The sequence below is a fragment of the Erpetoichthys calabaricus genome, chromosome 6, assembly GCF_900747795.2.
Source record: "Erpetoichthys calabaricus chromosome 6, fErpCal1.3, whole genome shotgun sequence".
NCBI classification, from domain to species: domain Eukaryota; kingdom Metazoa; phylum Chordata; class Cladistia; order Polypteriformes; family Polypteridae; genus Erpetoichthys; species Erpetoichthys calabaricus.
Window position 1 is genome coordinate 198,174,070 of NC_041399.2, and position 12,550 is coordinate 198,186,619.

The window sequence follows — 12,550 nt, forward strand, 5'->3', positions numbered from 1 at the left end:
AGGAAGAGGATGGTGAAGAAGAAGTAGGATAGTTAGAGAAATGCAAAACGTAGATAAAAGTACAAGGAGATAGGGCGTAAAGTGAAGTGCGAGGTGGCGAAGGCTAAAGAAAAGCGGTATGTTGAGTTGTATGAGTGACTGGACTCTGAGGAGGGAGAACAGGACCTGTACCAATTGGCTAGACAGAGGGACCGAGCTGGGAAAGATGTGCAGCAGGTTAGGATGGTAAAGATAAAGATGGAAACATACTCACAAGAGTTGTACATCATATGTACGAGGGAAGCATGACAGTGGTGAGGTCTGCAGTAGGAGTGATGGATGCATTCAGCATGGAGTTGTGCTTACATCAGGGACTGGCTCTGAGCCCTTTCTTATTAGCAGTGGTGATTGACAGGTTGACAGAGAAGATTAGACAGGAGTCCCCATGGACTATAATGTTTGCTAGTGACATTTTGATCAGTAGGGATAGTGTGGAACAGGTTGACCCTGGAGAGGTAGAGATATACTCTATAGAGGAGAGGAATGAAGGTCAGTAGGACTAAGAAAGAATGCATGTGTGTAAATGAGACGGAGCTCATTGGAATGGTGAGGATGCAGGGAGTAGAATTCGCAAAGGTGGATCAGTTTTAATACTTGGGATCAACAGTACAGTATAACGGAGATTGTGGAAGAGAGATAAAAAAGAGAGTGCAGGCAGGGTGGAGTGGGTGGAGAAGAGTGTCAGGAGTGATTTGTGACAGACGAGTATCAGCAACAGTGAATGGGAAAGTCTACAGGACTGTAGTGAGATCAGCTATGTTATATGGGCTGGAAACGGTGGCACTGACCAGAAAGCAGGAGACAGAGCTGGAGGTGGCATAGTTAAAGATGCTAAGATTTACATTGGGTATGAAGGGAAGGACAGGATTAGGAACGAGTGCATTAGAGGGTCAGCTTAGGTTGGACACTTTGGTGACAAAGTCAGAGAGGCGAGATTGCATTGGTTTTGACATGTGCAGAGGAGAGATGCTGGGTTTATTGGGAAAAGGATGCTAAGGATAGAAATGCCTGACAAGAGGAAAAGAGGAAGGCCTAAGAAAAGGTTTATGGATATGCTGAGAGAGGACATGCAGGTGATGGGTGTAAAAGAACAAGATGCAGAGGACAGGAAGTTGTAGAATAAGATGATGCGTTGTGACAACCCCTAACTGCTGCAGCCGAAAAAAGAAGTCTTCTTAACTGTATTATACTGTATTTTGTTTATCTATCCAGTATTCTGAGTAATCACAATATGATGCATAAGAATGAATTAATTTGATATGATTAGTAAATTATTGACAATTACTAAAGTTTTGGGGAGGATCTGCAAGTATAGTTCTCTGCCAGGTTGTAGCTCAAAACTTTTAATTGGAAGAATGACTTTGTCTTCTTTCTTTCTGTACAAAGAAGAAATACATTACATTGTTGAAAAGAATACATTCATCCACGTTTGATCCTACTTAGTGCAGTTAGTGGTTTTTGGTGAAGGAGTAAGAGTTGCATCTGATCTTGTTGGTCTTTTCTAACTGGCATGTTGAGTGTAAGATTCAGATTACTTAGTAGCAGTCATGCATATATGCAAAAAAAAAAAAAAAGTTTGTGTGTTTTTATTTGAATTTAAACACCAGATTATTTACAAAGTCTTTGGCTCCCCAGTATAGTTCTCGTTCATAATACCCAATACTGAAATAACATCTATATATATATATATATATATATATATATATATATATATATATATATATATATATATATATATATATATATATATATATATAAAATTCACTAAGCAGCCGACCTGGGCACGCAAGACAACCATGGGATACGCACGTCACAGCCACGCCCGCCAACTCTAACCCTCCTCCCGCGTCATGGGATATGCACGACCGCGTCCACCCTCGCAGACTGTTTAACACTCTGCATACAGCGATTCGCATCCACGACAAACATACTTCTTCTTAGATGGTCCTGCAGGAACAGGGAAAACGTTTGTCTACAAAAACCTGATTCATACCATACTAAGAGCAGAGTGTTTTTGTTGGCTTGCCCGCCTGACTGTTACCAGCATTCATCGCAGTGAACTGGAGTGTAAAACTATTGCAGCTGCAACCTCACAAACTGTCCTTATTCCCCGGCCCGCGTCCACCCTCGCTCTCGAGGCATTCACACTGCCTGCTCATGTGCCCAGACGCAGCCACTCACCAAACACCGCCTCAGTCGCTTTCATCTCTGCTACAGTCTACATGCAGCTCTGAGCCACGTTGACTTTTCATTATTCTGTTCAGTTCCAGCAGCTTTTCTATATGTAATCCATCAAGTCGCCCGACCATGGGATACGAACGACAGAGCCCAGCCCGCCAACTCTAACCCTCCTCCCACGTCCACCCTCGCTCTCGAGGCACTTCTTGTTAATGTGCCTGCCCCCAACACCTCACCAAACACATCCTCACTTGCTTTGGTCTGTGCTACAGTCCACATGCAGCTGTGAGCCACGTTGACTGTTCATTTGCCTACCATGGCCACCACTTCAAATGTATTTCATGGAAACAACACTTCTTTCAATGTTATACAAATTCCTGCATCAAGTAACTGTTTGTTTCTATCAGTCGTTTTTTTTTCTGGAAAAATGTTCACTTAGTCGTATCCTCAAACCCACTCCATTTGGACAACTGTGTCTTTTAGGAAGTGTTCACCCAGCCCTGCCCACCAACAATTCGAGCAAAAGCATTTGCCAAGAATGTTTTCATTAATCAAGAATGAAAGTCGGAGGTTCGAAGACGATCAGATACTGTCGTAGTTCTGACCATAAACGATGCCAACTGGCGATACGGCGGCGTTATTCCCCTGACCCGCCGGGCAGCCAAGCGGGAAACCAAAGTCTTTGGGTTCCGGGGGGATTATGGTTGCAAAGCTGAAACTTAAAGGAATTGATGGAAGGGCACCACCAGGAGTGGAGCCTGCGGCTTAATTTGACTGAACACGGGAAACATCACCCGGCCCGGACACGGAGAGGATTGACAGATTGATAGCTCTTTCTCGATTCTGTGGGTGGTGGTGCATGGCCGTTCCTAGTTGGTGGAGCGATTTGTCTGGTTAATTCTGATAACGAACAAGATTCCCTCCTGCTAAATAGTTACGCGACCCACGAGCGGTCGGCGTCCAACTTCTTAGAGGGACAAGTGGCTTTCAGCCACGTGAGATTGAGCAATAACAGGTCTGTGATGCCCTTAGATGTCCGGGGCTGCACGCGCGCTACACTGAATGGATCAACATGTGTCTACCCGGCACAGAGAGGCGTGGGTAAGCCGTTGAAGCCCATTTGTGATGGGAACCGGAGCTTGCAATTGTTCCCCACGAATGAGGAATTCCCAGTAAGTGCGGGTCATAAGCTCGCACTGATTAAGTCCCTGCCCTTTGTACCCACTGCCCGTTGCTACTACCGATTTGATGGTTTAGTGAGGTCCTTGGATCGGCCCTGCCGCGGTCGCTCACGGCCTCTGGCAGAGCGCCGAAAAGACGATTGACATCTTTTCATTCACTTAGTCGTATCCTCAAACCCACCCCATTTGGACAACTGTGTCTTTCAGGAAGTGTTCACCCATCAATACATAATTATGCGGCGTATGCTACGCCACAGGTTGGCTAGTACAATTAATTACTTTTAAACATTTTTAATTCTGACACACACGTAGGTAATTGTGCTCCTTCCAAATAAATGAAGGTGATGTTTAACCCTTATTATATTCTTTGTACCTAAAAGTATTGTTGAATATTTAGTAATTTACTTTCATATGAGCAGATGATTTTTCCATTGTGAATTATGCAATTCAGTTTTTTATAATAAATAATAATAATTGTAATAATAAATTATACTTATAGGGTTTTAAAGGTATAGTGGTAGAAAACAAACACTTCAGTATAATGGTGTTTTTGTTTTTTTTTGTCATCATAATTATGTAAGTGATTTAGTACTGAAGAGACACTAGGAGCATAAGTACAGTACATTCCTTTTTTTCATAACCTTATTACAAACTACAAATATAGAAAATTGAAGCCCTAGAGTTTTCTTTTCAGTTTATTACAGAATGAGCTGTTATGGTCCCAAAAGACCAGCACAGCAGCTTGTTTCTGTAGGGGGCTGAGAGATATATTTAGGTTGCTTGGTTTCAGGGGTGTTAAGAGTAAAGGGAGAGAGCATCTGCAGTAGCAGCTCCATGTTCTGTTGATCAGAAAGTGGGTGGTTTCAGGGTATGGATAGACAACCTTAACAGAAAGAGACAAGGCCAAGATTTAATTTAGCGTGATATCAGAATCTGAACTAAACTAGGTTTCAGTACCAGTTAAATGCAGTGTCATTGCCAACCCTCATACCCCTTAATTGCTTCCTTGGCTTTGTGTTAGCTGAGTGTTAAAGGATGGTAATTAGATTTGCCGACAGTATATTGTAATGGTTTTTTCCGGCTAGTTATTAATGAGCATTAATTTGTCAGTACCCAAGAAAATATTGAATATTAACTACAGGTAGTTGGCTTATAAAGCTGATTTTTTTTTTAATATAAGTTTTATGTAACTGAAATTTCATACCATGTTTAAATCTTTGCTTTTGTAAGATAATGATTATTAGACATTAAAAATACTTTGGTTTCAAATGAAAAAATCTTTAAGGACATAATTTCAAATATTGTCATGTAAAAAAGACAATTTTGTTATCTGAGACATTAGTATATAATGTCTTTATTCAATATATTTAAAAAACATCTAATTGTTTAATATTGAATTATGGTCTCAATATTATGGATGCATTTGTATTTGTAACTGATTTTTGAATTTGTAACAAAGTATTTGAGATCCACTCATATGTAAGATCTATAAGTCAGAACACATTTAAATATGAAATAATAAACTATGAAATTTACAATCATAGAGCTGGATTCTAAATGGTTCTCTAAAGTAAACAGATTTCTTGCTAAATTTTGTGATAAAGTATAAGATCCTGTGTAGTTGAGATTATCTCTTTTTAAAGTCCTTGACTTTCTGGTCTATCCAAATACAAATTTCCCCCAAAAATACAAACATGAATATTTGGGTATAGAAAGAAAGTCTTTTAATGCCCTTCTTTGCCATACAAACCACTGTAATGCTGAATTTTAACAGTTAAGAATATGGAGTCTGTGACGATTATCTAGCATGCACAATTAATGCTAACACCTGATCATCTTTGCCATCACTCCAAGTAAACCTCATGCAGCCTATAGCAGCAGGAAGGGATGAGTGTTCAAACACAATCTTAGTCATTTTTACAGCTGATGATGCTGCACTCATATGTTATGGTTCAGTAACCTTGTCACATGTGGTGTTCATGTGTCATTTTGTATTACCTTGACCAACTTCACCCCATAAAAGATTGTGAAATAGTTTGAAGAACACATATATATTGAAAGGCCATTTATTTGAATGTGGCACTTGAAGTAAATTGATAAACTGCTTTATTAAACAGCATTTAATAAAGGGTTAATTTCTTGTTAGGGTTTTTGTATGACTAATTGTAAACAAATTCCATCGGTTTTCATGTATTTTAGTAGTGTTTGAGCAAAATGAGGTCAGTCATTTTTTGCCAGCATAGTTGTTTTTTTTCCCATTTAATCTAATGGTAATAATTAGTTCAAATTACACCAGTGTGGTTGATGGAGGGCTCTCAGGAATGGATTAACTTTGCAAGACGGGGAAAGGTGTATTTTTACCAATACTATTAATTAAGTCCTCTAAGTGAAGCTACTCTGATGAGTTAAAACATTAAACTAAGTGTGTTTTTGGCCAAATATGTCAAAATTGTCTGAAGTTATACTTTTTGTTATAAACTGTTGAGAACTCCAGCTGGACATGGCTGACCACTCCCACAGTATGATGCCAGTCAAAACTGTTATTTCCATATGTCAAGAAGTCCTTGAACTCAGCCTGGCCGCATCAGATATAAGGAGTAAGCCAAGCTAGTCTGTTGCGTGACACACTCAAGCAGATGTCCACTAGATAAAGCCAGTTTAGGTTTGCCAGTCCATTTCATTTGCATTTCTTTAGAATTTGGGAGGGAGGTGGTTTTTCCTAATAAAAACCATGTAGAGAACTGCCCACAGACGGTGATTAGTCCAGGATATGAAACCACAACTCTGAAGCTGTGAGGCATTTACACTAACATCACTGTGCTACAAAGTTGTATAATAACAATGTCAATTAAAAATATCATAAACTATTTGCAAAATGTCATATTCTGTACTTTTATATTATGGAATCTAAATAATTTAATAGAAATCTTTTTACCATTTTTTTAGAAGACATTTTCTAAATTAATTATAGACTCAAAATCTTTTCTTCCAGCTTACTGTTAATTAAGCTCTAGTCTTTGCAGTGACCTTTTGCCCTTAAAAACTGCAGGATTGCATAGTATCAGAAAAATGTATAAGAGAATTTCCAAAGAATAGAAAAAAAATTGTGGTCCATTTGTGTTTAGCAAGATACCTTGTAAAACTGAGTATCAAGGTGAGCGTGGCACTATTTAGGTATGCCACAAAGACCTGCAATAAGAGAAGTGGTATATAGTGTAATAATTGTAGTAGTCATTGTAGTTTTTTAGAAAACGTGGGAGTTGCAAAGTGAAATAGCTTTTAGAGCATAAACCTCTAATCAAAGCTCAATTATAGTCCAATTACAAGAACAGATTGTCTTGAAAATTGACATCCTGAGCATCGAAATTAACTACTGTGTTTTGTGCCTGTGGAAGATTTTAGTTCAAGTCATAATGTTCACTGTTACGGTATCTTTACGGTGATGCGTACAAATCCTGTACCTCACTTCAGGAGACAAAAGTGTCAGGAGGTGAAAATTGATGTTAACCTTTGTTCCGCACACAATACAACTGAACTGTTTTGTAAATTTTTAACAATACTTCCAACTTACAAATGTGCAAATCTGATTTAGACTTGCCAGTATGAGCTGTAACTTCTTTAATTAGGGCTATACTACACATTCAGAATGATATATTGTGATTAAATGGTATTAGTTGGTATTGCAGGTACAATTAAGGTTTCATTTGTGGATATTTATGTACCTTAATAATTTGCATTGCAAATACTTTGCCTCAATAATATCAGCTCAATGAGATTAGAAAGTACTACACAATGCTTTCCTTTATAACTGCACAATTAATAACTTGGTGTTATATCTTCGGTTACAATTTGAAGCTGTCTGTATGGAGTTTTTTCCAGGTGATCTTATTTCTCTCCTACATCCCATAGATGTGCATGTTATGTTATCCATTCAAGGACACTGGAGTTCACACTTGCAGAGAGCACACTGATTCTAGTCTCTTCAAGTCATTCAGATCCTTGATGTGCTCTGGGTGGAGGAAATGACTCTTAATGGAGCTCTCTGTAAAAAAGTCTTGTTTTTGACCTCTGTTCTGCTGTTTTAGTTGTTAAATTTTCATATTTTCATTCAGCAGTTTTTTTTTTTAATCAGATTTCCTTTTGGAAAGTTTGGAGGATGAGGTGCCTACACCAGATCAGAATGTAGCAGTGGAAGCATTGCTAGACCCCCATCAGAATTTTTTAGGAAACACGCCTGCAGGTAAGTTTGTTGTTTTGATTTCATACCTGAAGGTTAATTATATTTGACTCAGTTGTATAAAAGTTTTTTTTTTTTTTTTTAACTGATAAAACAAATATTACAATTGTTACTGCTACTGTTGTTATAAGTAACATGGATTAATACTATCCATTGTTCAACTGATGCAGTTTGTTTGTTTAATCCAGAATCAATTTTAATTTGTTTCTTTTGGGAATGCATTATGTTTGCCCTAGTCACCAGGCAGTATTATTAAAGACATGAATTTTGCTATTTTTCTGTTATTACAAAATGTTGAAGGGATCTGTGTTTCTTCTTGACCTACCCATCATGTAATGGCCATACAAGTCCAATGGACAATGTTATAAAATAGATTTCTTTAAACTAGTGTTATTTTTTTTTTTATAGCTGCTAGCCAGAGACTATTCAACAGACAGAAACCATCCTTGAATAGAACTCCAGCAAATTTTATAGTACTCACACCAATTAGAGTCAGCGAATAACTTGATGTCTTGTAGTCTCAGGATGTCATTTTGTTATTGGCTTAGGCTCAATTCACCCCTGTTTGCAGTTAACTTCACATTGGTTTGTTTTTTGCTTTGTTTTGGTGATCATAAAGTTATCATCTACCATTGAGGCTTACAGTAGCTCAGTAAAGACTACTTTAACATTCATGAGTGCAAAGGCAATAGGTTGTAACTTGCTTTTGCACTCTATCCTGAGCCCTTAATGATCTTTAAATGTCCAGGGCTCCAGGGCAACACCTGGTATACCTGCGTTTATAAATGGGCATTTGAAATTCTCCTGGTCCCTTGGCCTTCCATTCTTTCAGAATGTTGTTCACTATAAGAATGTATTGATTTACCTACCCCATGAACTTGGCATGAAATGAATAATCTTTGGTTGACCATATCTGCTGCCCTCTAGTGTTCTGGGATAATCCTGTAAGGAGTCCTCTCTGGGCATTATACTGTCTTATTCTTTTGGTCTTGAAGAATTACTTTGCATCCGGTTATATTATTGGATGTTTTTTTCCATTAAAGTAGCCCAGTAGTGATGTCATATGTTCATCCCCTGCAATTGTTTATGCGGTTTGTCAATTGTTGTACTTATATCACTGATCTGTAATATGAGAGGTTAAAACAAAGTTTAATTAAAACCCCCAACTTGAAGTAGAAGAAGAAAATACAGTGCTCAATTTAAATTGGGGGTTAAGTTTGTTTCTGTACTGTATATGGCATGTTACAATGCATCAGACATTTATCACTTGCGAGTGCCTTATTTCTATTATGCTGCTTTGAAACAAAGCACAGAGTGGAGTGGTCTAATGATGATACTTGTGTCACTGATGGATTAGTGGCAGCTCTGCCTCAGAGAGATGCACAGTTAACAGTGCTTCTGAAATTAATCTGCTTAATTCCTATAAACAAACTGGTAAATATAATATTAGAGGTAGTTATTGGGTTTTTGAAGACATTGAAATGTGTATCACTACATCAGCCGAAACCTTATAAAGGCAAGGAATGTGTAAACAGCAGGTTGTTGAGTAGTATCTAGGTGATCAAGAAACAGTAGGTGACGATAGGGCGTGAATGTGGAAATGATGTTTGGTTCTTGATGAGTTACCCAGACGACTTTATTCATAATAACAGCATCAAATTTGAGCTAATGCACAAGCTATTGATCTAACTCTCTCCATATGTTGTCATCTTTTTTCTTCTTTGTGGGGGAATATTGCAGTGGTAAGGACTGTACTTTTAAGCTTGTACTCTGTTGTGACATAGTGGCAGGTAATTGTCAAATAACTGACCTTATGGTAATTGTCGGTCCACATGTCTGTGGTCAATCTGAAATTAATTTCAGACATGATCTCTAATATTTCTCTGACAAAATCCTGCCTTTTCATTGTTGCAGTCTCTTTACATTTACAAGAGATGGTCGTAGGATTCAGTAACACACTTTCGGCTTGAGCTTCTTCAGGCAAGATGTAATACAGAAACTGGAGTTCCCTGTGTTTATATAGACACCAGGACAGATACAACATTGGAAAACCTTTAAGTGAGACATCTTAAATGTCAAAAATTGTATCTGTTCTGGTATCTATATAAACACAGAGAACTCCAGTGAAGAAGGGGCCTGAGTTGCCTCGAAAGCTTGCATATTGTAATATTTTTAGTTAGCCAATAAAAGGTGTCATTTTGCTTGACTTCTCACTACTATTGTAACTCAGAGCAGAAGCGCACACTTTGCACTGTATGTAACCAGAGAGTTGTTTCTCCCTTGTTACAACAATGTCATAATTGTTCCATAATGAAGCTGTTCCTGACCCGTTTTTGGTATTTTGAGTAGTTCTCTGGGGGTTGGTGGCAGGATTGGCACTCCAGCCACCATAAAAAAAAAACCTCACACTGTTCTTCTCCATCTGAACTAGTGTGGTGCTGAGGTATCACCTGTTGCATGGCTGCACTTGGGTCCGAATCTGGAGCCTGAGCGTGTTTGTTGTGTGGTGGGTGCGGCAATGCACTGTATCAGTGTGTGCTCCTAACCTCTCTCTCTCTCTCTCTCTCTCTCTGTTTGCAATTTTTCTCTTTATTTTATCCATTGCTAAGAGGATACTATAGCTGGTTATCACTCAAGTTAAACACACCTACATGAGGAAAAGGGGGGGGGGGGGGGGGGGGGTTATGGTGGTGGTGGTGGTGGTATGCTTTATTAAATTACAGTATGAAAATGTAAAAAAAAAAAAAAGCCCAATTTTTAATATAAAAAATGGGCCTGAAACCTGATGCTTTGTTGGGGACTGATGGGCTCATGTTGGTTTGCAGGCCTCTACATGTGTCACTTAGTACTGACTGTTAACTGATAGCAGGTTAAGGAAAAAAAATATTCTAATAGAAAACTTTGCAAAGTTGCATGCAACTGATACTTTACAGTTTACAGTATAATTTTTTATTTATTACAGTATCATCAAAAATGATTAATTTGAATTGTTAAATTGTATTGTCTTAAGTAAAATGAACAGACTTCTCCTCTTAAACCCATCACCCTTTATTGCACAGATATTTCTTCCCCAGTGTTCTGATTTGCTTTTAGATCTACAGTTGTACTAAGAATAAATGTTTGAAATGCTTACCTAGAACCCTAAAAAAAATTGCTCTTTACCTGATTCCAGTGTGATTCAGTCTTAAACCGGAGATACTTTATTCTAGAAATGAAAGGCATCCATTGTAGCAGGCAAAAATTTAATTTCTGTATCTTTTGTTAACATTTTATAGAATGGATATTGTGACATGTAAAGAGTACAGTACTGTGAAATTCTTACTTAAAAATTTGAGTCTCGGCTTTTACCAGACTTTAAGGAAAGGGCACTAAAAACATGCCACCTGTTCCTTTGAACGATCCATTTAAGTAGTTTGAAATTAAAGGCATGGAGAATCTTTCAGGTAGCTCACGTAACTATGCCTGGCTTCAAATTCAGTCACCATTTAGACTGATAAAAGAACAAAAAAAGTGTTGTTTGCTTTATATGCCAAAGAAGGTAGGAATTTCTGCAAATGGTATATCAGTAATTAACAGCATCGTTTAAACATTTCTGAACTGATGGCTGATACAGTGGTTTGTTTTTGTGTTTTGTAATTACTTGTTCAAATTCATACTTTAAAATGTGTACTGTAAAAAGACAAATGGAGTACTAGTTACCTGTAAGACAAAGACAAAGAGAGACTGAATAAACCTTATTCAAGTTAAAAAGCTTTTTGTTCAGTTACTACAAACTGCATGCTTTCATGGCTTATATCCACTTTATATGATGTTGTTCCAATTCTACACATGCACTTCACTCACACTTTTATGACTATATCAAAAAAGAATGGAAAGTTTAAAATAGATTTTTGTTTCTCATTGTAAATGGCATAGTTTACAAATTACTGAAGAGTCTTTGTTTTTAGTTATGATTATTTGAATAATATATATATATGATAGGTAGATATTTATATAAAATTTTGAATTCTTGTTAATTTTACTCTACATTGCAGATATAAACTCTGTATCAACAGAAAGTGTCCTTCCACCTGTATCACCTGGAATGAAAGATACTTTGTTTTTTTCATCTGCTAAGGAACCGACACCTACAGTTATAGGTAAGCAAGATCATTTTTTCACCATCTGTAGGGGTTTATTTGGATGTTATTGCTGATTGTTAATGAGTGGACACGGGTTACAGCAGATATACATATGTTTAGGATTACACATTACCAGGAAAATACCAATACGGTGGCAGATGCTTATGTGCCATTCTTAAGCGTGTTACGACTATCATAGATATGATAATGCAATAAATTAAGTGCTGAGATGTTATCTTTGTTCTTTCTGGACTGTTTATCATTTAAAATTTCTGTTGTCAGTTTACAACATTTAAAATCATGTTATATCTTGTGTGTGGCTGATTATTGTACCATCTTCTCTAATGTTGTTTTAGGGCCGGGACAACTTGATGCTATGACTCCTATCTCACATACTGGAAATGTTCAGAATGACAACAAGTCTGCAACTGATTACAAACCCTCAAAATCACCAGATGCAGATCTGTCTACTACTATTGACAACTCTAATGATCAGACACAGAAAACAGTTACTTCTACAGAAGAGATAAAAAGTCTAACCAGCAAAAGCCCAGGGTCTCCAGAACAGCAACTGATAAGCACAAGTGGGATCTCTCAGACAGAAACAGGTAAAATGTAATACTTTATTGAAATATGTTGTTAAACCTTTCACTTTTATTTTACTAATGTTGATACCATCCCTTTAATCACTTTATTAAAAAATCATGATCGTACTTTTGGTTAGAAACATTTGTTCCAGTATGAGTATTTCTTTAACCTATATATAATAAAAGATTTTCATTTATACAAAGCTA

At 37.4% G+C, this 12,550-nt stretch overlaps 2 protein-coding genes across 9 annotated transcripts in view; one reads left to right on the forward strand and one right to left on the reverse strand.

The window, feature by feature from the left end:
* Positions 1-12,550, reverse strand: part of LOC114653992 (alanine aminotransferase 2-like) — a 493,749-nt gene that overhangs the window by 280,304 nt on the left and 200,895 nt on the right. The window lies entirely within an intron of this gene.
* The window catches only part of LOC114653784 (microtubule-associated protein 4), a 212,199-nt gene that overhangs the window by 91,512 nt on the left and 108,137 nt on the right, over positions 1-12,550 (forward strand). For all 8 annotated transcript variants that reach the window (XM_051928943.1, XM_051928947.1, XM_051928948.1 and 5 more), the window contains 3 exons: positions 7,531-7,638; positions 11,670-11,774; positions 12,113-12,364. In XM_051928943.1, the coding sequence (XP_051784903.1) occupies positions 7,531-7,638; positions 11,670-11,774; positions 12,113-12,364 (465 nt within the window). The remainder of the gene's footprint in view (positions 1-7,530; positions 7,639-11,669; positions 11,775-12,112; positions 12,365-12,550) is intronic.